This window comes from Eleginops maclovinus, chromosome 11, assembly GCF_036324505.1.
Source record: "Eleginops maclovinus isolate JMC-PN-2008 ecotype Puerto Natales chromosome 11, JC_Emac_rtc_rv5, whole genome shotgun sequence".
Taxonomy (NCBI): Eukaryota; Metazoa; Chordata; class Actinopteri; order Perciformes; family Eleginopidae; genus Eleginops; species Eleginops maclovinus.
In genome coordinates this window covers 814,879-839,778 of record NC_086359.1, presented here as the reverse complement: position 1 = coordinate 839,778, position 24,900 = coordinate 814,879, and the positions used below count along the sequence as shown (strand labels likewise).

The 24,900-nt window shown below is 45.1% G+C and overlaps 2 protein-coding genes across 3 annotated transcripts; both read right to left on the bottom strand.

Moving 5' to 3' along the window:
* Positions 1–9,636: 9,636 nt before the first annotated feature.
* Positions 9,637–14,427, bottom strand: serpinf1 (serpin peptidase inhibitor, clade F (alpha-2 antiplasmin, pigment epithelium derived factor), member 1). The gene is made up of 8 exons (XM_063894481.1): positions 14,314–14,427; positions 12,562–12,622; positions 12,029–12,224; positions 11,195–11,350; positions 10,838–11,041; positions 10,627–10,766; positions 10,338–10,548; positions 9,637–10,238 (listed from the first exon to the last, which is right to left on the bottom strand). Exons 2-8 carry the CDS (start codon positions 12,619–12,621, stop codon positions 9,991–9,993), a joined length of 1,215 nt encoding a protein of 404 aa, XP_063750551.1. The 5' UTR covers position 12,622; positions 14,314–14,427; the 3' UTR covers positions 9,637–9,990.
* A 2,255-nt stretch (positions 14,428–16,682) lies between these two features.
* On the bottom strand, positions 16,683–23,189 carry LOC134871740 (alpha-2-antiplasmin-like). 2 transcript variants are annotated; one of them, XM_063894589.1, is made up of 9 exons: positions 22,970–23,189; positions 20,784–20,852; positions 20,470–20,701; positions 19,667–19,810; positions 19,531–19,573; positions 18,866–19,011; positions 18,140–18,282; positions 17,832–18,036; positions 16,683–17,255 (listed from the first exon to the last, which is right to left on the bottom strand). In XM_063894589.1, exons 2-9 carry the CDS (start codon positions 20,835–20,837, stop codon positions 16,879–16,881), a joined length of 1,344 nt encoding a protein of 447 aa, XP_063750659.1. In that variant the 5' UTR covers positions 20,838–20,852; positions 22,970–23,189; the 3' UTR covers positions 16,683–16,878. The 2 variants fall into 2 exon arrangements, with proteins under 2 accessions (XP_063750659.1, XP_063750658.1); XM_063894588.1 differs by having other exon boundaries at positions 20,470–20,704; positions 22,970–23,180.
* Between the last annotated feature and the right edge of the window lie 1,711 nt (positions 23,190–24,900).

The window sequence follows — 24,900 nt, the reverse complement described above, 5'->3', positions numbered from 1 at the left end:
GATGTTGTTGGATGGGTTGTGATGAAATATCTGGGCTGCTAGCCTTTTCCTCATGCCCTGTCAAACCCTGATTGCTTCACTAGTTTTACTTTCTCCTGCGATCCTGTGTCTCCAGAGACAGCTCAGTGATTGATATCCTCTCTCAGTTTATATGAAGCATTCCTGGAGGTCTGCCCTCAGACGAGTCCAGGCAGCTTCTCCGTGTTGTTGTGGTTTCAACGGCTTCTCTCTGCAGGCTCCAACATGAGAACGCATCAGGAAATGATCCTTCTTCTTCTGCTGGATTAATGACTTTAAAGGACTCTTGGATCAGCTGGGAAAAGTGTCTGAAAACAGGGCTGTTTCACTGGGAACTGGTGAAGAGCTGACAGTGGTTCCCAGAGGACAAAGCTGCAAACAGCTTCTAAAATACGATGCATGGGTGCAGATAAATAAAAAACGGTGTAAAAGGAGGCGAGATGATGCAGCACTTATACAGATCTAGAAACATTCTAATGACTGAGATGAAAGAGATTTATGGTTCAAATGTGAAGTTTTGAATCAAGAAGTCAATCATTTGCAAAGGAAACTTGAGAGACCAAAGAGTTGCTTATTTCATAAAAGTACTTTGAACTCTTTTAACAAATGTATGAAATAAACAAAACAGTAAATGCAGGACAATAAAGAAACAACCAATAACCCAGGATTGTTGTGACTGAAGGAATCAAACTGTATTTATTCTGCCCCTTCAGAAGTAATCAAAAGCATTCAAAGGAAGAAGTGAGGATGCTAAAAGTGTCTGGATCTGTCACACCAGTTTCCGGTTTTATTTTGAAAATCCTTCACCCCCTGTCTGTTGTTACTTCCTGTCTGATCAGCTGATCGTGTTCACCTGGTGCCCCTGTGTTTCCCCTCCCCAGCTGGGTTTGGTCCCTGTGATCAGTGTATTTCAGCTCAGGGGTGCAGTGGATTAGTCAGTCTATCTTAGGAAGGTTCCTAGGAGCGAAATGACCCGGAAGTACCTCAGTGGCAGCCATGATAAGAGCTGTTCTGATTCTCTAGATGAGAGGAAAGGAGCTCTGAAGCTTCCTCTATAACCTCCTTTAGGAAACACTGGGGGTACGGTGGAATAGTCCAAAATCTGGTCCTATGGTCTATCTATCAGCTGTTCCTTGACCTCTGTGTGAAAGGTCCCGGGGTTAAGGAACAGTGGACAGGAGAACTCAACAGGACTGAGGAACAGAGGCTGCTTTGAGAACCCGACTGAGCGACACTATCCACGTATTGATGATGAAGGCCGTCCTTAATGAGCGTCTGCTGTGGGGAACTACAGCTCCTCTAAAGCTAGAGAGCCTCTCCTCTGCACCGTGCTCTCTGATGGTGCTGTTTCTGCTTTATGAACCAGGACAGCAGAGAGACAGATACCCTGCATTACAAAGCCCCCCCCCGGCCTCACGTATTAACCCACATGAATCCAATAGGTGTGATTATATGACATATTTATAATAAATACAAATGAGTTATAATAAACTAGTGATGCCTTCAGCTATCACTTTGGATATCACAGTTCAACATGTAGTAAAGGCTTCAGAAACCCCACACAGCTCAGAGACTCTGAGACTCTATTGGATCCTTTCAGTAAAAGTACCGTTCATATTTCTCCTTTTGATGAATCCAGAGCTGAACGTTCAGAACCAAGCTCTTTGGAAAGTTACGGTATAAGTTTCAGACTGCTTCATCAGCACCGTAACTTTCACCGAACGCATTTCTCACGATCGGCTGTTTCCGTGAACCGCCGGATGCTGCGTCACGGTATAAGTTGCTGCAAGGCATTGTGGGACAGCATGTTCTCCTTTCCTCTCCTAAAGGAAGGTCCAGTGTTTCCTAAAGGAGGCTATAAAGGAAGCTTCAGAGCTCCTTTCCTGTCAACTAGAGATCATCTAGAGATGACAGGACCTGATTTTTGGAGTATTCGAGTACAAGTATTCAGGTCTTGTACTTGAGTAAAGTACAAGTACTCAGATCTTGTACTTGAGTAAAGTAGAAGTACTCAGGTCTTGTACTTGAGTAAAGTAGAAGTACTCAGCTCTAGTACTTGAGTAAAAGTAGAAGTACTCAGATCTTGTACTTGAGTAAAAGTAGAAGTACTCAGGTCTTGTACTTGAGTAAAGTAGAAGTACTCAGCTCTAGTAGTTGAGTAAAAGTAGAAGTACTCAGGTCTTGTACTTGAGTAAAGTACAAGTACTCAGATCTTGTACTTGAGTAAAGTAAAAGTACTCAGGTCTAGTACTTGAGTAAAGTAGAAGTACTCAGATCTTGTACTTGAGTAAAGTAGAAGTACTCAGGTCTTGTACTTGAGTAAAGTAGAAGTACTCAGCTCTAGTACTTGAGTAAAAGTAGAAGTACTCAGATCTTGTACTTGAGTAAAAGTAGAAGTACTCAGGTCTTGTACTTGAGTAAAGTAGAAGTACTCAGCTCTAGTAGTTGAGTAAAAGTAGAAGTACTCAGGTCTTGTACTTGAGTAAAGTACAAGTACTCAGATCTTGTACTTGAGTAAAGTAGAAGTACTCAGGTCTAGTACTTGAGTAAAGTAGAAGTACTCAGATCTTGTACTTGAGTAAAAGTAGAAGTACTCAGGTCTTGTACTTGAGTAAAGTAGAAGTACTCAGCTCTAGTACTTGAGTAAAAGTAGAAGTACTCAGATCTTGTACTTGAGTAAAAGTAGAAGTACTCAGATCTTGTACTTGAGTAAAAGTAGAAGTACTCAGAGTGAAAGTAAAAGTACTCAGAGTGAAAGTAGAAGTACTCGGAGTGACAGTAGAAGTACTCAGATCTTGTACTTGAGTAAAGTAGAAGTACTCAGATCTTGTACTTGAGTAAAGTAGAAGTACTCAGGTCTTGTACTTGAGTAAAAGTAGAAGTACTCAGGTCTTGTACTTGAGTAAAGTAGAAGTACTCAGGTCTTGTACTTGAGTAAAGTAGAACTACTCAGATCTTGTACTTGAGTAAAGTAGAAGTACTCAGATCTTGTACTTGAGTAAAGTAGAAGTACTCAGGTCTTGTACTTGAGTAAAGTACAAGTACTCAGGTCTTGTACTTGAGTAAAGTAGAAGTACTCAGGTCTTGAGTAAAGTAAAAGTACTCAGATCTTGTACTTGAGTAAAGTAGAAGTACTCAGATCTTGTACTTGAGTAAAGTAGAAGTACTCAGGTCTTGTACTTGAGTAAAGTAGAAGTACTCAGGTCTTGTACTTGAGTAAAGTAGAAGTACTCAGGTCTTGAGTAAAGTAGAAGTACTCAGATCTTGTACTTGAGTAAAGTAGAAGTACTCAGGTCTTGTACTTGAGTAAAGTAGAAGTACTCAGGTCTTGTACTTGAGTAAAGTAGAAGTACTCAGGTCTTGTACTTGAGTAAAGTAGAAGTACTCAGGTCTTGAGTAAAGTAAAAGTACTCAGGTCTTGTACTTGAGTAAAGTAGAAGTACTCAGATCTTGTACTTGAGTAAAGTAGAAGTACTCAGGTCTTGTACTTGAGTAAAGTAGAAGTACTCAGGTCTTGTACTTGAGTAAAGTAGAAGTACTCAGGTCTTGAGTAAAGTAGAAGTACTCAGATCTTGTACTTGAGTAAAGTAGAAGTACTCAGGTCTTGTACTTGAGTAAAGTAGAAGTACTCAGGTCTTGTTCTTGAGTAAAGTAGAAGTACTCAGATCTTGTACTTGAGTAAAGTAGAAGTACTCAGATCTTGTACTTGAGTAAAGTAGAAGTACTCAGATCTTGTACTTGAGTAAAGTAGAAGTACTCAGGTCTTGTACTTGAGTAAAGTAGAAGTACTCAGGTCTTGTACTTGAGTAAAGTAAGTACTCAGGTCTTGTACTTGAGTAAAGTAGAAGTACTCAGATCTTGTACTTGAGTAAAGCAGAAGTACTCAGATCTTGTACTTGAGTAAAGTAGAAGTACTCAGGTCTTGTACTTGAGTAAAGTAGAAGTACTCAGATCTTGTACTTGAGTAAAGTAGAAGTACTCAGATCTTGTACTTGAGTAAAGTAGAAGTACTCAGATATTGTACTTGAGTAAAGTAGAAGTAAATCCTTTGTACTTAAGAGTAAAGTAGAAGTATCAGGTCTGACTTGGTATAGTATAATACTCTGGTCTTTATTGATTATCAGTAAAGTGCTCAGAGCTGGTAAGGGACTGTTGAAAGCTAGTATACTCAGGTCTTGTACTTTAGGGAAAGTACAAGTTATTCAAGGTTATATTTTAAGCAGAAAGTATCCAGATCTTGTACTTGAGTACTAAAGTAGAAGTAATCAGTTTTCTTGAGTAAAGTAGAAATACTCAGCTGATATCCAAAAGTCTGAAAAGGGGACAGGTGTCTAGTACGTTGAGTAAGCAGAGTCCTCAGAGTGTTGTACTTGGAATAACAGTACTCAAGTCTATTAATGTATTGAGACAACATGTTGCTAGTTTTGATACTGGGTTACTCTTTAGGTCGATTCAGTACTTTTGGAGTAAAAAGCCTCACAGTACTCATAAATCTTGAGGGCAGTCTGAGAAGAGGTACTGTGTACTCTGCAGGTCTTGTTTTGAGTTAATTGAGTAACACTCTCCTTCTTCTTCTTCCCTTGAGTAGATTGAGGGAGTGGAAGTAAAAACGAACTTGTTGCGTTATATTCCCTTTAATTTGTGGTGTTAATTTAATATGTTTTTATTGAGTGGTAGAAGTACATTTGCTTAATTTTGGTCTTTTGGTGGTGAGGTTGGGGTCATTTTGGTGGTGTTTTTGGTGTTTTGAGTTACTGCCCGGGTCTCGCGCCGGTCTGAGCCATGGTGAAGAGACTCCCGCCCTGGGAACTCGGTCAATAAGTAGGCCGCTTCCCATGCATGTGGGGTACGGCTTGGTGTGGGAGAAGTCACTCAGCATTAAGTCCCTGGGATGAACAGTGGGTCGATCTTTCTTGGTACAGTGGGAGAAGTGACCGCGTTATCGTGACAGGATAGGTGAGTGAAGTTGTGCGGCATTGGTCCTGAACCAAAGTGGATCTGTCAAGGTCCTTCATAATGTGAGTTATCAGTAGAGAGATCCACGGCTTTTTTTCTCGGTGAAGAAGATGCTGTCTGGTGTAAGCTTAGTACTGAAGCACGTGTGTCTCATCGGAGGTGAATGAATCAAAGCGGTGAGGTTTGTAGGTGGATTTTTGAGAAAAGTTAAAGTTTTTGGAAAGGAAGAGTTTTATTTAAAGGGGGGGTTTGGTTTTGGATTTGTTTTTGTTTTAAAATTGTTTTTTTGTTTTTATTAAGTGTTTGGGGGGGAAAAGGGGGGTTTTTTTGTTTGTTAGGGGTATGGGTTTAAGGGAAAAAGGAAAGGGATTTTTAAAAATTTTAATAGTTTAAAATAAAGGGTTAAGTTTTTTAAGGGAAATTGGAGGGATTTTGTTATTTAAAATTAAAATTTTGGGGGGGGGTGTATTAGTAAATGATTTGGGGTTGGGGGTTTTTGAGTTTTTTTTAAAACCCCCAAAAAAAATTTTTTTTTTTAAAAAAAAAAAAAAGGAGTTTCGCCCTGTTTTTTTGGGGTTTTTTCCGATTTTTTCTTTTTGAAAAGTTCTTTAAAACCCCTTTTTTTTTCCCGGGGGGTTGGGAAGGATGTTCTCCTTTCTTCTCGTTTCTTTTTTTTTGGGGTTTTTTTTGGGCCCTTTTTTTTTCTTCTTCTTTCCTGCTGCTTTTTTTCCTAAAAAATTTTTCCCCCTTTTTCTTTTTTTTCCCCTTTTTTTTTTTTTTTTTTTTTTGTTTTCTTTTTTCTTTTTTCTTCTTTTTCTTTTTTTTTTTTTCCTTTCCCTTTTTCCCCTTCCCTTTCTTCCCCTCCCCCCTCTTCCCTTCCTCCCTTGGGGGTTTCCCCTTTGGGGGAAATTTTCCCCCATTGTCCCCCCGGGGTTTTTTGGGGCTTTTCTTTTCCTTCCCTTTTTTTTTCATTGAAATTTTTTTTCCCCCGTCCCCAACCCTTTTTCCCCCCTCCCCCCCCAAACTTTTCCTCCCCCCCCCCTTTTTTTTTTCCTTTTTTCTTCTTTTTTTTCTCTTCTAAATTTTTTACCCCTTTTGTCTCTCGGCCCGCCTGCTAGTTATTAGCCATACTGTTACTCCTTTAGGGGTTCGAGTATTTTCCAGATACTTTTACTGCAAGAATGAACAAGTCTCTACAGCTCAACTCAATAAATCTGTCACAGCAGGGGGCAGGTCTGCAGAAGAGGTACTGTTCTCCTGATAAAACTTCTGCAGCTGTTCTTCAGTATTTTCAGATCGTTGTATTTGAGGATCAACAACTTTCTTCTCCTTCTTCTTCTTCCGGTGCATGCTGGGAGACTTTCGGAGGGCCAGTGGAAGAAAATAACGACACTTGTTGCGTTATATTTTCCCTTTATTTTGTGGGTGTTAATTTAATATAGTTTATCGGTGGTAGATTCATTTGCTTAACTTTTGGGTCTTTTGGTGGTGGGTTTGGGGTCTTTTGGTGGTGTTTTGGGGTGTTTTGCGGGCTTCTCCTGCCGGTGTCTCGCCGGCCGGCGTCTGACGCCATGGTGAATGGAGACTTCGCCAGACTCACGCGGAAGCACGGCATCAAAATATCGGCCGGCTTCCCATGCACTGTGGAGGATATCGGGCTGGCTGTGGGGGAGAAGGTCGGACACAGCAGCATTAAGTCCCTGGCGCGGATGAACAGTGCGGTCGTGATCTTTCTGGACCAGGTGGAGAAAGTGAACCGCGTTATCGAGACAGGCATCACGGTGAGTGAAGTGTTTGTGCGGGTGCAGCCGCTGACGCTCCCTGCAACCAAAGTGGTTCTGTCCAACGTCCCTCCCTTCATAACTGATGAGTTCCTCAGTAGAGAGCTATCCAGACACGGGAAACTTGTTTCTCCGGTGAAGAAGATGCTGTCTGGGTGTAAGTCTCAGTTACTGAAGCACGTGGTGTCTCATCGCAGACAGGTCTATGATACTGAACAATCGGAACGCGGAGCTCAACCTCCGTTTTCACGTTAAAGTAGATGATTATGATTACGTGATTTTTGCAACGTCATCAGTTATGAAGTGTTTTGGTTGCGGGGAAGAGGGGCACACCGTGAGTGCCTGTCCGGGGTGCGGGGACTCGGCTCCGCCTGGTCCGGATGTCACTTCTGCCTCCGCGCCGGGGCCGGTTGTAGTGGAGCAGCGGGCGGCTGCTGTTGCTGAAGGTGGGATGTCTCCAGCGGCGGTGCCCTCTGGTGCGGCCGCTGTGGTGGTGGGGGGCTCCCCTCCGGAGGCGGCGGCTGATGCTGAGGGAGGGGTGTCTCCAGCGACGGTGGCCGTTAATGTGGCCGCTGTGGTGGTGGGGGGCTCCCCTCCGGAGGCGGCCGCGGCTGCTGACCGCACCGCTGCTCCGGAGCAGCGGGCTGTTGCTGTGTCCGACGGGGCATGCGGGGGTGTTGCACAGGGTGTGGGTGATGGTAAAGGTGTCCACGAAAGGGAGGTTGTGGTTTTGTGTAGAGGTGATAAAGTACCTGGGGTGTTCGTAGGGAACACAAATATAGTCCAGAAGAACTGGGAGAACGTCACAGAGAAGATTGAGGAAAAACTGTCCAAATGGAAGTGGCTGCTCCCGCAGATGTCTTTTAAAGGTAGAGTGTTGGTTTTAAACAACCTTGTGGCATCCCAACTGTGGCACCGCCTTACCTGTGTAGACCCTCCCTCAGGCCTACTGGCCCAAATACAAAAGAGATTGGTAGATGTCTTTTGGGATGGGCTACACTGGGTGCCACAGGGGGTGCTGTTTTTATCTAGAGAGGAGGGGGGACAGGGCCTTGTCCACCTGGCCAGCCGAACAGCCACCTTTAGAGTGCAGTTTCTGCAAAGGTATCTTACCGTCCCGGCTGATTTGGTGTGGAGAGATGTGAGCAGCTGCATTCTAAGACGCGTGAGTAACCTGGGGCTGGATGCTGCTCTGTTTTTAACTGATTCAACCAGTCTAAAGTTAAGTGGGTTACCTCCCTTTTATCAAGGTGTTTTTAAGTCTTGGGCCCTTTTTAACCATAGAAGGTGTCCAAAGACTGACTCTCTGCACTGGTTGTTAAAAGAGCCTCTGATTCATGGAGCCAGGCTGGACGTTAGCTGCAGCGAGACACCAGGACTGGCGGTGGTGCTGCGCAGATCTGGGACCCTGAGCCTTCAGCAGGTGGTGGAAGCAGTGGGGCCGGAGCTGAGCGATGCCCGGGCCTTGGGCTCTCTGCTGGGTCTACACTCTGTCCGGGTGGCCCAGAGGATCCTGCAACTCTGGAGCCGGAGCCTCTGCGCTGAGGAACAGAGACTGTTAAGGAGCTACGGACAGGGCAGAGCCAAACCAGACCCAACAGACCCTTTCCCGGAGATATACCTGAGCCCAGGGCTCGGAGAGCTGACGGGCCCCCTGCTCAAGGTTGCAAACCCAGAGAAAATGAGCATACATAAAGCGGACAAAAAGACTATATACATGAACATGGTCAAAACCATTAACAAAAATGGACTGAAGGACAGGGCCTCCACTGTGTGGAGCACTAGACTGGGTGCCGGAAACGGACCAGGCCCACAGTGGAGGAGTCTGTACAAACCCCCCTTAAAGAAACGTACTGCCGACCTCCAGTGGAGAATTTTACACGGCGCTATCTCCATCATTAATCCTGCTGTCAGTAACGAGTGTCCATTTTGTGGTGTTAGAGAGACTGTCTTCCATGTGTTTACAGAGTGCCAGAGACTCACGGGTTTCTTCTCTCTTCACATTGGTTTTTAGTCTTTTTAGTATAGCTTTTACAGAGAGCGTGTTTATCATGGGAGCGCCATACAGAAAGACAAGCAGAGAAAAGTGGCAGCTCCTAAACTACCTCTCTGGTGAGGCTAAAATGGCTATCTACCTAAGTAGGAAGAACAGAGTGGAAAACAGAAAGGGACAAGAAGCAAAAGCGATCTGGCTGTGCAACATCAGAGCCAGACTCTGGCTAGAGCATCGTTTTTACAAACACATCGGGGACTTGGAAGCTTTTAAACAACGGTGGTGTTATGAAGACATCGTATGTTCTGTGGTGAACGAGGATTTGCACTTTACACAAGTTTTTAAGGCGTAGCTTTTTTATTTATTCGAGGTAAATAGATTGTTGTTGTATTTGATGTAAATGTACATTTACTAAACCTGCAATAAAGTGTTTTTGTAAAAGTCAAAAAGTCTTCTTTTTTCCTCCTCCTCCTCCTCCTCCTCCTCCTCCTCCTGCGATTTCTCCTTCTGCGGTTTCTCCTGGGCAGCGTTACAGAAACCTCAGGAATCTGACCGTGGAAAATCAAGACCACTTGTGTGCAGGACACACACACACACACACACACACACACACACATTTAAAGTACATTGTATTTGGTCAAAGTTCGTGTTTTTTGTTTCCAAAGCACTTTTGTATTCCAGTTTTTTACAATTTTGTTCTAACTTAGTCAAAGAAAGTTCTTACTATTATGGTTTAGTTTTAGTCAACTCCCTCTGGAGGGAACAGGGATTTTAGCCTCTGCAGACCATTTACATGCACAGGAGAGGGACACCACAGAAGAAGAACAGCACCTCTTTAAGAAATGAAACGTCCATCCTCTGGGGAGCACGCAGAACCACAGAGACACGTTTCCTTTCATTGTTGTTTATTTCTTTGAACACAAAGGACAACATTTGATTTCGTTTCTCTAAAACTAAACTTTGAGCTCAGAATATTGTCAGAGTGTGTCGGGCTAACACGAGCACGCTGACATGTTTCATCGTGAATACAAAAAGAAGAAAAGAACGTAAATCAAATATCCTCAAAACATCTGCCACCGGAAACACGAAGCAAACAGCTGAACCCCTAGGACCAGCTAAGAGTGTGTGTGTGTGTGTGTGTGTGTGTGTGTGTGTGTGTGTGTGTGTGTGTGTGTGTGTGTGTGTGTGTGTGTGTGTGTGTGTGTGTGTGTGTGTGTGTGTGTGTGTGTGTGTGTGTGTGTGTTATATTGTCAGGGCTTTGGGGTTGACCACCCTGCCGATGAACAGCAGCGCCCCCGACGTCTCGTCCCGGATCAGGAACAGGAAGGGCCGGTCTACGCGGTAGGCCAGGTAGGCCGGGGCGCCGCCGCTCGGGTACTGGTTCCCCTCGGGTGCCGTCTCCATGGCGACCTTGTGATTGACACTGCCGAGCTTGGCGGCCAGGGTGGAGATCTTTTCCAGGTCCGTGTCCGCGAGCCAATCAGAGAGTCCTGTAGGAATCAGAATGAGTCTAGCACTTCCTGTCCCGGGGTCTGGAAGTCAATGGTTTTCTGAACTAGTTTTCGGTTGGTACACAGGGCGAGACTCACCCAGGTCGCCGAGCAGTGGCAGCAGGTCGGTGGAGTAGCTGAGCCTCAGGGCGGGCAGCGAGAGCGACACCTGGGCGGGAAGTAGCGTCATGGACAGGTCCTGCACGAACTCCGCTGTCAGACTCTCCTCCAGCAGCGAGGTGTTGGACGTCACGGCGTCCGGCAGGAAGACGAACATGCTGACATCATCCTGCATCTGGATCTGAGCGATCTGCAGGGGAGGGGGGTTCGTTCAGGTCAAATCGCAGACGGTGGGGTGCTGAAGAACTGTTCCGTAGGGTCCACTCACCGTGCAGCTCAGGTCCGAGTCGGCGCCCATCTTCACGGGGTAGTTATCCTGTTGCATCATGGGAACGCGGACAGGTGCCGCACCGTCCACCTGGAAGTTCTCCATCACTCCGCTCTGACCGAAGCGGGTCGCCCACTTCCCTGTTCACAGCAGGACGATGAGTTCACGCTCCGCCGCCTGAGGGGAACCAGCAGCGGTTCCTCGGACTTACCTTTGAAGTAGGCGGCGCTCACGGTGTGGACTCCAGCGTTTCGGAGGAGGGGCTTTGTCAGGAGGCGCTGCACCTTCCCACCGGTCTCCTGAGACACCCAGGTGTTGATCTCGGACACGTCTTTGGGTCCTCCCAACAGAGACTTGGGAAGAACTCCATACTGCTGCTCCACCAGGGCGAGGAACTCCTGCTTCGGACGAATGCCTGAAAGACCAGAGACAGAAGTACAAATACTTTCCCCTCGCTTACCGGTTTGTAGATGGCTAAATGATTCTTCAAAGATAAGTCTAGGCTGCTGTTCGAGAGACAAAAGTAACTGGACAGATTAATGTAGATATAGTTAGCATCCAGACTCACGGCGAGACAGGTAGATCCGAACCGCTGTACTCAGGCCTTTCCCAGGCGTCCGGACCGAGGCTAACAGGTCCTTCAGGGTGCTGTGGAGCTGGGGGTCCTGCAGGGTGTGGTACCTGAGGGCCCGGAACAGCTGCCGCTCAGCCCGCTCAGACCCTCCTGGGGACAGAAGGGGGTCATGTTCAATGAGGGGAAATATCCTGGGAGTGGTCATCATTGTCTGACTTGTGATCTTAGTTTTCATGTCTTATCTTGCTTCCTGTCTTTGTGTTTTTGCTGCCCTCCTGTCTTCACCTGCCCCCCCAGCTGAGTGTTGTTCGTGTAGTTAGTCCTGTCTCTATATGTCTCAGAGTTAGTCGTCTTTGTTCCCGTCTGATTCCTCGTTCCCTGGGTCCCTGCCAACATTCCTCAGCCCTCTCTGGCCTCTACATGTTCACTGTTTGACTTTGCCGGGTCCTCTTTCGTTAAATGAAGCATATCTAAAACTACTACATGAAGGACTGTTGCGCTGATTTAAAGTATTCGAAATTGACCCGTAAATGATCTTGCTCCTCTTGCCGGTTTCCTTCCCGTTGCAAGACTCTATCTCCCAGCAGTTGCAGATTAAGCTTTTTTAAATATCGCCTTTGGATATCGGGTTGGGCTGGAATCTTTGGCGAGCCATCAAACCGAAAACCCAGCTCAGGCTGAACTGCTTGAGTGCAGTAATTATGAGAAACAATGGTAACCGTGGCGTCTGTCCACGGTCTGGGGAGGATGAGGGTGTGTTTCAGCAGCACACAAACACTTGAAATTACTCTGAACCTAAGCTTGGTTTTAGTGTGTTTGTGTCATCACCCATGGAGAGCTGAGTCAGCGCCACCGACACGCTGATGGGAGACAGGAAGATGTTGGTGGAGGGTTCACGGCCAGCCAGAGCGCGGAACAGGTTGTAGCCGAAGTCCGAGGTGGCGGCGCCCATCTTGGTGGCCGGCGTGGTGAAGAGCTCCACATGTTCCTCCTCCGCTCCAGCCTCCTCGCCTCCAGAGTCCGACTGAAACACAACGACAAGACGTCTCTACCACGGCACGCTTTCAACGAGACAGAGAGGTCTAAGACGAGACGTTACACTTTGACTTATTTATTCAGTTTAGCTTAAGAAACTAATTTCATCTGCCAAGCTTTGGAGAGAAGGCAGAATATCTAATAAGCTGAACCTTTGTACTGAAGCGAATCATGGAACCACTGCCACTGAGTCTTTGGTGTCTTGTACTCCACAAATAAAGAAATGAATCCTTTACTTCTTGTCTGTGTCTGTACGAGGCGGACTAACACACTGTTGACTTGAGTCTGTGCATGTTGGTGATAAGAAAAGGTCTAAAGTGAGATACCTGAGCTCGACAGAAGCTCAGTGCGACTCCACACACCAGAAGGAAGGTTGCTCGCTTCATCCTGAAACATAGAAACACGACGATGAGGAACAGTTTATACACGTCTGATTTATTCAGTGAATCAGAGCATAAAGAGTGGTGTTTCTATAGGTTTTAGTGCACGTAAATGGTCTGCAGAGGCTAAAATCCCTGTGTGACATCCAGAGGGGAAACACTTATATACTATAGATGCTAAAACACTAACATTAACCTGAACGTGAGCAGAGGAGGGCCCCTTTAAACCCATGACGCTCACAGTCGTCTCAGGGCAGTGTTTTGTATAATTGCAGGGAAACGCCACAAAATTATACAACCGGCTGAAACTCCACGGCACAAAACAAACAGACGATTATCTCCCCAGCAATCATGTGCTATCATCCTGCCTCTGGGTTTTATAGAAACACACTCTCAACACACTGAGTCTCCAAAAACACACTGTTCCCCGGCACATCTGGACCTGGTTTCTTCTGAACCACACACACACACACACACACACACACACACACACACACACACACACACACACACACACACACACACACACACACACACACACACACACACACACACACACACACACACACACACACACACACACACAGCTTGATGGGAAACCCAGACAGTGTCCTCCATAAAAACCACAGAAGCCGTTTCTTCAGACTTTTAGATTTCTTAAAAATCAGTTTTGAAAATGAAACGAATAAAAGCTAGAAGCTAAAGAAGTTCAAATGAGATTACAACAACAAAGAACCCTAAAAACAGGAAAATGAACTGGTAGTAATGGTTCAGTTTCGCCCAGCCTCTGCTCCAGACTTACGTAACCCCTGAATGAGTCGCAGTTTGGTCTGCACAGACAGAAGTTTGAGTTTTCCCCCAGAGCATGAAGGAACACAAGTCCAATTTAGACATTTGATCTCAAGATCACTCTCTTTGAAACAGTATTTCTCTCTTAGAGGTTTTCGGAGCTTCATGTTTAGTTTTCCAACATTGAGACGAGTTAAAGGAAGCAGAGTCCCTGTGAGCACAGACTAAACTGGCATCAGGTCTCCTTGTCTTCTGACGCCCGATGTCCTGCAGGAACTTGCAGACACTCACAGGAATGTTTTCTCATTAGCTGCAAATCAACTGTCTCATCATGTCTGAGAGTTTAATGCCCCAGCGCGATAAAGCTGAGTCCAAACATTAATCCACAGAAATGCAGAAATGTTCCTGGCACCGACGACAAACCAACCCCAGATAACCTGCAGCTGCAAACAAACCCTCCAGCCTGACCTTTGGAAGAGAATCCATCGATATAAAGCACGATATTATGAGATAAACAGCCTTTAAACTCACACTGTGGTGGTTTGGATTGAGTGTTGGACCCTGCATATGTTATATAAACTCAACTGTTTCAGAGCTGGAACATTTTCTAAAAACTGAGGCAAGTTTGTGCAGAAAATAAATCTTCAGTGTCTGGAAACACAACCATCCAGTTCCTGGAGTCTGTTATTAAACTGTCACCATATGGATGTTTAGCAGCTAGGAAGGTGTTTTCTTCAGGAGAACATATAGGATTTATGTGAAGAGCTTCCTGACGGTTATCTCTGCTTCATCCTGCAGCTCTGAATCATCAGGGCATTCATTTCTATTCGTTGCTTGACATGAAAAAGTCAGAAGTTGTGTATAAAGATTCGAAATGCACCCAAACAGCGTAATGAAAAAGGCTCTCACCTCTCTGCTCCTGCTCGGTCCACGACTCAGTTTCTCTTTCTGCAGGAGAGACCAGACTGCTCAAACAGCCCTGCGCGCCCCCCCCCCCCCCCCCCTGCTGCCAACAGAGCGGCGGGGCGCAGACCAGAGAGAAAGTGCTGACTCATGGAAAAAAAACAGGGAGGCAAGAAGACATCCAAGGGCTGCCGTCTCCTCTCAGGGTATTGAACTAAATCACACTCATCCTGCTGCCCTCAGAGCGGCGCCGCTCATTAAAGAGTACTTCTACTTTACTCAAGTACAAGATCTGAGTACTTCTACTTTACTCAAGTACAAGACCTGAGTACTTCTACTTTTACTCAAGTACAAGACCTGAGTACTTCTACTTTACTCAAGTACTAGACCTGAGTACTTCTACTTTACTCAAGTACAAGACCTGAGTACTTCTACTTTACTCAAGTACAAGACCTGAGTACTTCTACTTTACTCAAGTACAAGATCTGAGTACTTCTACTTTACTCAAGTACTAGACCTGAGTACTTCTACTTTACTCAAGTACTAGACCTGAGTACTTCTACTTTACTCAAGTACAAGACCTGAGTACTTCTACTTTACTCAAGTACAAGATCTGAGTACTTCTACTTTACTCAAGTACAAGACCTGAGTACTTCTACTTTACTCAAGTACAAGACCTGAGTACTTCTACTTTACTCAAGTACAAGACCTGAGTACTTCTACTTTACTCAAGTACAAGACCTGAGTACTTCTACTTTACTCAAGTACAAGACCTGAGTACTTCTACTTTACTCAAGTACAAGACCTGAGTACTTCTACTTTACTCAAGTACAAGATCTGAGTACTTCTACTTTACTCAAGTACAAGACCTGAGTACTTCTACTTTACTCAAGTACTAGACCTGAGTACTTCTACTTTACTCAAGTACAAGACCTGAGTACTTCTACTTTACTCAAGTACAAGATCTGAGTACTTCTACTTTACTCAAGTACAAGATCTGAGTACTTCTACTTTACTCAAGTACTAGACCTGAGTACTTCTACTTTACTCAAGTACAAGATCTGAGTACTTCTACTTTACTCAAGTACTAGACCTGAGTACTTCTACTTTACTCAAGTACAAGACCTGAGTACTTCTACTTTACTCAAGTACTAGACCTGAGTACTTCTACTTTACTCAAGTACAAGATCTGAGTACTTCTACTTTACTCAAGTACTAGACTGAGTACTTCTACTTTACTCAAGTACAAGACCTGAGTACTTCTACTTTACTCAAGTACTAGACCTGAGTACTTCTACTTTACTCAAGTACAAGATCTGAGTACTTCTACTTTACTCAAGTACTAGACTGAGTACTTCTACTTTACTCAAGTACTAGACCTGAGTACTTCTACTTTACTCAAGTACAAGACCTGAGTACTTCTACTTTACTCAAGTACAAGACTGAGTACTTCTACTTTACTCAAGTACTAGACCTGAGTACTTCTACTTTACTCAAGTACAAGATCTGAGTACTTCTACTTTACTCAAGTACTAGACTGAGTACTTCTACTTTACTCAAGTACAAGACCTGAGTACTTCTACTTTACTCAAGTACAAGACCTGAGTACTTCTACTTTACTCAAGTACAAGACTGAGTACTTCTACTTTACTCAAGTACTAGACCTGAGTACTTCTACTTTACTCAAGTACAAGACCTGAGTACTTCTACTTTACTCAAGTACTAGACCTGAGTACTTCTACTTTACTCAAGTACAAGATCTGAGTACTTCTACTTTACTCAAGTACAAGACCTGAGTACTTCTACTTTACTCAAGTACAAGATCTGAGTACTTCTACTTTACTCAAGTACAAGACCTGAGTACTTCTACTTTAACTCTGAGTACTTCTACTTTACTCAAGTACAAGACCTGAGTACTTCTACTTTACTCAAGTACAAGACCTGAGTACTTCTACTTTAACTCTGAGTACTTCTACTTTACTCAAGTACTAGACCTGAGTACTTCTACTTTACTCAAGTACTAGACCTGAGTACTTCTACTTTACTCAAGTACAAGATCTGAGTACTTCTACTTTACTCAAGTACAAGACCTGAGTACTTCTACTTTACTCAAGTACTAGACCTGAGTACTTCTACTTTACTCAAGTACTAGACCTGAGTACTTCTACTTTACTCAAGTACTAGACCTGAGTACTTCTCCACCTCTGATATAACCTCTCATACTCCCTAACCTGAAGCAGTATTTCCTCACTCGGTCTTACCTCTGAAGGGTTAATCCCCCCCCCCCCCGAACAAATCAGCCCCCGCTCCTGGTCCTCAGGTTGTAGATAAAAGATGTATTCTCAACACTTTGTGAATCAGTGAGAATCAGAAACAGCCGTCACACACTTTATTTAATCAGGACATGAAGGACTCGTTTCTAAATATAATCTGGTTCATTCTCATGACATTACTCAAACAGCTGTCCTCTGCTTCTTTGCTTTATACTCAGTAACAATAAAACCAACGAATATTTCCAAATATTTTAAACCTCATACTGGTGCAAACTTTCTCCTCCTCGCCGGCCTGCAGTTACTCCTCCTCCCCAGCGGCGGCGCTGCTGACGCTGTTAATCCCTCCTCTCCCGACGCTGTCCGTCTCCGGCTGGTCGCTCATGGTGCCGTTGCGGCCGGGGTCGTCGTTGAGCATGGGGTCGCGGTCGGGGGCGGGGTTTGTGACGAAGCCCATGAACAGGGGGGTCAGGGAGGCGTCATCGACGAGGGCGAAGAAGAACGGCGAGTTCACGGATAAGAGGGAGATGGAGCGCATGGTGGTGACGGCGGTGGTGGCAGAGGCCTCCACGCCCTCCTCGCTGAGCTCCAGGGTGCTGGCGTGCCGGACGCCCGTCACCTGCAGAGGGTCGTTGGATATCCCGGAGAGATTCGGGCCGGAAAACAGAGAGCCGAGGCCTGGGGGGAGGAACCAGAGAGAGAGGAAGAGAGAGAGGGGGGGAAGAGGGAGGGAATGAGAGTAGAACAAGGATCTGATTTCTGTGGTTGTTGAAGCACAGACGGAGATGGCGGTTGCTGTTAGTGGCCGGGACGACCCTCGCCTTTGGGCAGTGATCTCTGACAACACATGGCTGGCTAGTTAGCTTGTGCTTCTCCAGAGCGGTGAAGACGTTAGAGGTCTGGCTCCTTTTCTGTACCCAGCGTGACGTTAAAGAATTAGCAAGCATGCTAGTTTGGTAATTCCCTAGTTCAGCTGCTTTAGTGTAACGGTGCACATCCGTGAGGAACCTGCAGACATTATTATTCAAACTATATATTTAAGTAACGATTGGGGTCGACCTGTTCCCACTAGGATGAACTCTGTTGCAACGGTCCTTTAACCCAGGATTAATACACGGTGTAATTCAGTGACGCACCGCTCAGATTTGAACCCGTCCCGTCTGTCCCCTGATCTCCTGCGCCAGACGCTCGGCTCATGAATGACTTTCTTCCCTTTGTACTCGATGCACTTCTTACTAAGGCTCATTTTCTCACCCATGTTGGTGAGCGCCTCCTGCAGCTCCTGTCGGTACTGCAGCTTGACTTTGGGCAGTTTGACCTGCATGGCTTTCTCCCGCGGTAAGCGTCTGTAGAGGTCCGAGATGTTCAGCTTGGGAAGCACCGCCGACAGGTTTCCTTTCCCCGGCAGAGGCATGACGATCAGGAAGCTGGTGTTTCCTTTGAAGGGGAAGCTGGCGATCTGCCAGAGAGGGAGGGACTCTGAACCTCCATCGTTTCATAAGGACTTTTTATTTCCTGTTTCTCACATGACAATAAAGCCTCTGTATCTGCGCAGTGGTTACCTGTGCCTCCAGCTGTTGGTCGTTGAGCAGACGCAGAGGGTACTGAGGAGACTTCATCATATCCACCGGCACAGAGTTTCTGTTGCTCAGGTAAAACGTTTCCTTAAAGGTCGCCATGGGGTCGAACTGGGTCTGCCACACACCTGAGAAACACAACAGGGAGAAACAGGAAGCACTAGCTGTTCAAAAAGGAGTCTTTCTTGTGTGGGCGTCCCGTGAACCATCTGACATTAACCAACTAGCATCAATGCAAAGTTGTCATTGTTCCTTAAAATATGAGCTGGTCTGGTTTCTTGCTCAAGGGCACCACGGCAGGCCCCAGGAGGTGAACTGGGACCTCTCCAAGCATCAGTCCACACTCCATATTTTAAGGTGAGCGTCAGACTTTAGGGTGCATACTGTTTGCTGAGGATGTTGTCCTTTTCACTTGATTGTAATTTTCAAAATGCAACAAAAACTACAGTTATTTCAATCAAAGGAGCCAGCACGTCAGCATTGATATGTAGGGTTATCTGAAGCAGAGAGGGGCCTAATTAAGTACATAAGTTATGTGACAACAGCATGTTAAAGTTTGTCCGAAAAATGTTTGCTTTTCTACCTGAAAATCCTTCACAATTATGAAGGTCAAACAGGACTTGATAACATGGGTTATTTGAATCATACAACCTTTTTTCTACGTCCTGACATGACTCCCCCCACAGCCTGCTCTTTGGGGGAGGGATTTACCTTTGAAGTAGACGGCGTTGATGAGCATGAGCACCACGCTGTGTGGAAGGCTCTCCATGAAGTTTGAGATGTGACCACTGGTGCAGTTCTCCACCCACTGGTTCACCTCCTCCACGGAGACCAGGGGCACCGGGGATGAACGGTACCTGGAGAGAAAAACATGCGTTTATATATATCATATATATATCATATATACACACATACATACATACATATATATACATATACACGCACAACTGATTCTACACAGTGACTAAACCCCCTCATAGTCTCATAAGCACCTCCTCAGGTCTCGACTGTAGTTTCTCTCCACCTTCCTAAACTTTTCTGCAGCTCATGTAATTCAATACCAGTACCTTCCCTATATGACCAGCAGGCGTCACTAGAGAGCTCTTCCTCCTGAGGGTCACATGACCTTATCCCCACTGTTACCTGTTCACCCATTAAGGCCCTGACACAGTTATCTTCAGGTGATCTGTAAAGGTGGAGTCGTTGCTGAGCGTTTGTTGGACATAAGGTATCCCTCTGATCTTTTATGCCTTTAGCGTTGTCTGTATTTGTGTCCAAACTTTGTGCTGACCCAAGAGTATCTTCTAAAATGTATACAGGAAGTTAAAATTCATTGTCTGTTACTGGAAGTTTGTTTGGCCTGACTGAATTCATACCTGGCCAGAGAGTCCTCAACAAAAGACAACTTCACATCAAACCCTGAGAGACGGAAGAGAGAGAAAATAAAAGCGGCGAATAAAACAAATCAAACACCAGATCTCTTGAAGACCCTCCCCGGCTCCAGACTCTTACCTGGCCGCAGGTACGTGCGAGCTGCCACTTCCAGCGACGTGTTCCTGAGGTGAGGAACCAGGGCTCCCAGTATGTGATGGTAACACGGCAGGTCGGAGGCGTGGAGGCTCTCCAGCAGCAGCTTCTCTGTTTCATTGCGAGCTCCTGAGAGAGTGGAAAACAAGCTTTGGATGCAAATAAAAAACCTAATTGAAAAAAAGAGCAGACGTACGGCGAGGCCTCTTCCATAAACGCATTTAAAATGCATGTTTCCATCCCAAAATGTGATGGGTTTTCTCCTTGGTTTCTGTTCTCCCTTCCACCAAATCTCAAGCCAGTAGTTTTTTCCATAACTCGTTTCCTCGCATTTCCATCCAGTGACTCAGATCAGCTCTAAAAGGTAATGTGTTTTTTTTATGACCCTTCAAACCAGTTTAATGAACATAGGGCCAGAGCTGTTTCCATTACCCTGCCCACAGACAAACCAGCATAAATAAACAGTAGGGCTCTTGGACAAAGCAGAAAAACTATGCCCCGAAATTCAGATCAACCTCAAAATTGTAAATGGTTTTCCTAAATCTTTCACCCTGACACCCAGCCTCCTAACAATCCAGCGTGCAGTTTTTCCCAAAGCCTGCTAACAAACCAACAAAGAGACTAGAAGGGCAGAAAATAATGCTTGTATCTGCCCAAAGGTTTGGATCCATTTAAGAATTGTAGGGCTGTTTCCTAGAAGACGCTTCACGCTTCCACCAAATTTCATTCAGATTGGTCAACAGGAAACCTGGAAACAGACTCCTTGGAGGAAGTAAACCCAGACCGACCTAAGGTGAGCTGAGCGAGGGCCAGGGCGAGGCTGAGGGGGGATATGATGACGTTGGGCTGCTGGGGGCCAACAGGAAGCTGTCCCAGGAGCTTTAGACCCAGTCGCTCGATGGCGCCCCCTACCGCCCTCCGTTTCTCAGGGCTGAACGCCTGGCCTCCTGCACAGCCGACCTCCTCCTCCGTCTCCTTCTCTTCACCCAAAGGGACATCAGGAGGGACAGTACTGAGCTCCTGCTGAGGACAGGAGGACACAGTCTTTACTCTCTGGAGAGGTGACAGGGAGGTAAGTTTACTACACTGAGGTTCTTCTTACAGTCAGTCCCAGACAGCAGAGACACAGCAGGAAAAGAAGAAGACACAGCTTCATGTCCAAACAACCCGCCTGGAAACAGAGAGAGATCATTCATCCGAGCGTCTAATATCACACAAAATAGTCAGTGAACTTCTATTTATGATGAGCATGAGATTGAATAATATTACTTTTAGGAAAGAGGAACCAAAGAGCAAATTATACAGCACATAGTGAATGTATTTTTACAGAAAGTGCTTCTTTTCAGGAACTGGCAACGTCCTGACCCAGCGTAGAACGATGTGCATATAACCATCGTATATGATGTACATTAATGCACATTATTTAGCGCTTTGAGATGCTGTGAAGCCTCAAGCCTCTAGTTCCTATTTCCAGTGTTTCTTGATGTTGTTTTGTTCCTTCCTCCTTCCCTTTGTATCTGGTATTAGAATTACTGTCCCATGACTTTTGCCATTGTTACTTCATACCATATTCCATACTCCTGCCCTGCTGGTAGGTACTGCTAATTCTGTCTGATTTGCTACCAATCCATTTTTAGCCAGTTGATCCATTACTTCCTTCCTTGTGATGTGCTGAGTGCATGTCATCTTGATGAATGAGTGAGAGTTACTCATGTGTTCAGCTGTGTCAGTGTCTTGCAGCTCTCCTGGAAAAAGGCTGAGCTGATGAACAGCACCTGCCTATATAGATGTGCCCGGCTAATTGGACTGTACCATTCCCCTAAAACCTGGAGGGGTGTTTGAAGAGGCCACTTTATCTTACCCACCCATCTTTAGGGTCTTCTCTCCCCTGCACTGGTATACACTCCTGCAGACTGGAGAGGAAGCCAGCTGATAGTTTATACCTCCTATCACTTCAGCAGTCCTTTTTTATCGTAGGTTCTGATGTGGAGGGATGAGGACAGCTGTTGTTCGTGGAGAGTTTGCATTAGATAAAGCAAAACTATAACTACACATTGACACAGAAGATCCGTATTCTGTATGAATGCCATGGTTGAGCCTATTTGTTTTCGTGGTCACCACTCGTGTTTCATTTATTTTAGACCTGATAGCACAGCAATTTCCAAACTGGCCTGAAATCTAAAATGCTCTCAAAACCACGATGAAGCCATGAGATATTTTATAACTGGAAAATATTGAGAATTCAGTCCTCAAAATTAGGCCCAGCGTTCCTGCTCTGACGCCTGACATCACTCACGATAACACTCAAGCATGTTAGCATGTTTGTTAGCATCTGTCCGAACTGAAAATGGATTGGTTTGGACTTCCAAATCAAATCTAATGATGATCCCATTGTACCCAAGATAATGCAGTCTGAAAGTTAAACGTGTTGGATCTATTTGGTGTCCGTGCCACGGCTCCAGAGTCACTTGAGGTTTTGGACGTGGCGGCGGTGTTTACCCGCAGACTAAAGGTCACTGGTTCAGGTTTTGGCTGGGCTGCAAGCCGCTGAATACACAGAAGGCAGAATTCACTGAAGCATGAACCACACGACTCTATCAACACTGGGCTCCAGATAAGGCTCCGAACCATGTTAGCAACCCCCCCTCAATATCAGGACCCCGCTCTGGGCACCTAAACATTGTCTCAGGCAGTGATTTCTAGTTTCCTGTGTTGGGAGGAAAAACCTTATTCTGTGGGATATCTTTACTTTTGTAAAATTCAAGTTTACTTCCAGCAGCGTATATTTCTACACGGATGTATTTCTATTATCACGTCAGAGGAAGACCTGAAGACTTCTTCCACCTCTCGTTTGTTCCAAAATAACAATGAAAATAGAGCAGGATGTTTGTACGGAACACGGCAGCACATTCACGCTTTTTAAATGATATCTCTTTTATATTCTGTAGTTTAGTTTTCAGAATTTCCCCGTCTTTTGGAGGAAGCAACCTTGGCTATGTCACAGTGGTTTGCAATGTAGTTGGTACCCCTTCAAACCGAATGGGCCCCTGAACAAATGGTTAAATCACCACGTAGTTAGATAAACACAGCCTGATTCTGTGGATTTAAAGAGCATTTCTTTCTCCTTTTGTTTGTAAATTAATGTGGCAATGCTGGAGCTGCTTCAGTTGATTTAAAGATTATCCTAGTCCCCACGTTTTATATTTATTGTATTTCTTCAAACTGTTTCTTAGATCTCTGCACAGATTCAGAACTAAATGTTTTGATTCTCAGTCGGGTCAGACTCACCTGGTCCTGAGTGCGATGAGGAGGCAGACGATGGGGAAGCGGAGGTGTTAAAAGACGATGAAATTCAGAGTAAAGTCAGATGTGTTGAACCGTCCTGAGGCTGCTCGGCGTAGTAGTGGCTGGACTCAACGCTGACCCCCCCCCCCAGTGCTGGTTAATCATCAACATCATGTGTGTCGACTCTGTTTGGAAATAGAGAGATGGGTTGCAAAGACTCCAGATTCAACGAGCTGGGATTCATTTTCTAATTCAATCAGCAGCTCATCAAAGGGTGCTCATTTTCATCTCCAGTGCTTTATTGATCCCAGTTTGGGAAGTGTTTGCTTTGCAGCAGCATAAAAAGACAAGGCGTTGGTCATTAGAGAAATGAAAGGACTAGAAATAAACACAATGTAAACATCTCAAGAGAATTAAAACAGCATAAAAAAGTAAAGCAGGATATTATACATTAAGTGTGTGAGGAATGGAAAATCAAACAGGATATAAATGTACAGTGAGAATTTACGTTTGAAATATTATTACTATTGGGCCGACATTCATATATTAAGAGGTTCTGTATGAATCTGGAGTTGGGTCAGGACATTGTTCTGGAAAATGCATGAGGAAGAAAACAATCCTCTTTCTCAAAGACGTCTGCCTTTCCTGTCCTCTTAAATTCTTCCAGAGGTTTGGATGGAAGAGGAACTTCAGCAAACAGACGCATAGATGCAAAAAAGGGTCAAATGAGATGCGTTTTTCCTCCGTGATATCAGCGCACTATCTGCAGAGACAGTTGCAGGGGACCCCACCTTCCACCGCCCCTCTCCGGTCTCTGGGAGTCTCAGACCTCAGTCCTGAGTGTGGTGCCCTCACAGCGCTCTGCACACAGCGGGGGCGTTTGTTTGTCCGGACCGCCGGCTCAGCCTGACGCCCCCGCACCGTCACAAACATCTTCCTCCACCTCCGCTGACCCCCGACCTCCGAGCTCCACCACAAACCACAGCCAACTCTGAGACTGGAGTCAGTCACGACCGTCCGAGAGTCATCCTCATTTCAGAAGGAGAACATCTTCTGAGTGTGATTCAAGATTCTGTTGATTCACAGAGGTTCAAACACAAAACCCCTAAAACCCGTTCCTGTCTCAGAGCCCTGCTCAGGTGAAGGCAGGGTCAGAGTCAGGGGGCACCTTGTGGATTATCACAGTGTGTTCACAAGAGAAGCCCATCCAGACCCTCCCACACACACTGACTGACCGCCAGTATTACATACATGTGCCAGCCACACACACACACACACACACACACACCAACATAAGAAATATAAAACGTGTAAGTTCTCCTTGATGGGATCCTAAAGAAGATGCACACTAACACAAACGTTAGTCTTTACCTTGAATACATTTAAGGAAACAAATGGCTCCTTAATCGAAGCATTCCCTGCAGGTCGCTGAGAATCTGAGAAACGTTCAGATTCTTCTTTAATTGAATCGCTTAAAGTCAAAGTTTATGATTTCCCTTGTTTGTGATATGTCATTATCCTTTAAAGTCACTGGGTGTCAGCAGAGGCTGTGCAGATTAACCAGGTCAACAGAAGAACTGAACTCCTTGTACTGAAAGCTTTACTTTAAAGAAGAATCTGAACAACTTCTTTCAGAAACTCAGTAATCCAGATATTTCTTTCATCCACTTCCAGGTAACTGTTTGATTAAAGACCCATTGCGTATTATCATACTCTTGTGAATACGTTTAATTAATAGAACATAATTAACAGTGGGGTAAACAACTCCACATTCACACACAATTAGAACTATTAAACTAAACTCTAAAGTGTAAATGCCACCTGAAGTCTCGAGGGTCTCCGGCACAGAAAGGTCCAAATTAAAAATATATATATTTAGCTTGTTGTTATCTATACCACTTAAAGCTCACCTATTATCCTCTTCATCCTCTTCT

Bases quoted from the DNA above. Each gene is read 5' to 3' on its own strand.
- serpinf1 (XM_063894481.1), bottom strand. From the start codon at position 12,621: ATGAAGCGAGCAACCTTCCTTCTGGTGTGTGGAGTCGCACTGAGCTTC. The intron at 12,225-12,561 runs GTATCTCACTTT...GTTGTGTTTCAG, and splicing joins TGAGCTTCTGTCGAGCTCAG to TCGGACTCTGGAGGCGAGGA. The intron at 10,767-10,837 runs GTAAGTCCGAGG...TGCTGTGAACAG, and splicing joins GAGCGCCGCCTACTTCAAAG to GGAAGTGGGCGACCCGCTTC.
- LOC134871740 (XM_063894588.1), bottom strand. From the start codon at position 20,837: ATGAAGCTGTGTCTTCTTCTTTTCCTGCTGTGTCTCTGCTGTCTGGGA. The intron at 20,705-20,783 runs GTAAGAAGAACC...TCCTGTCCTCAG, and splicing joins TCTGCTGTCTGGGACTGACT to CAGGAGCTCAGTACTGTCCC. The intron at 17,256-17,831 runs GTGAGAAAATGA...TCCTCCCCCCAG, and splicing joins GGAGGCGCTCACCAACATGG to GCCTCGGCTCTCTGTTTTCC.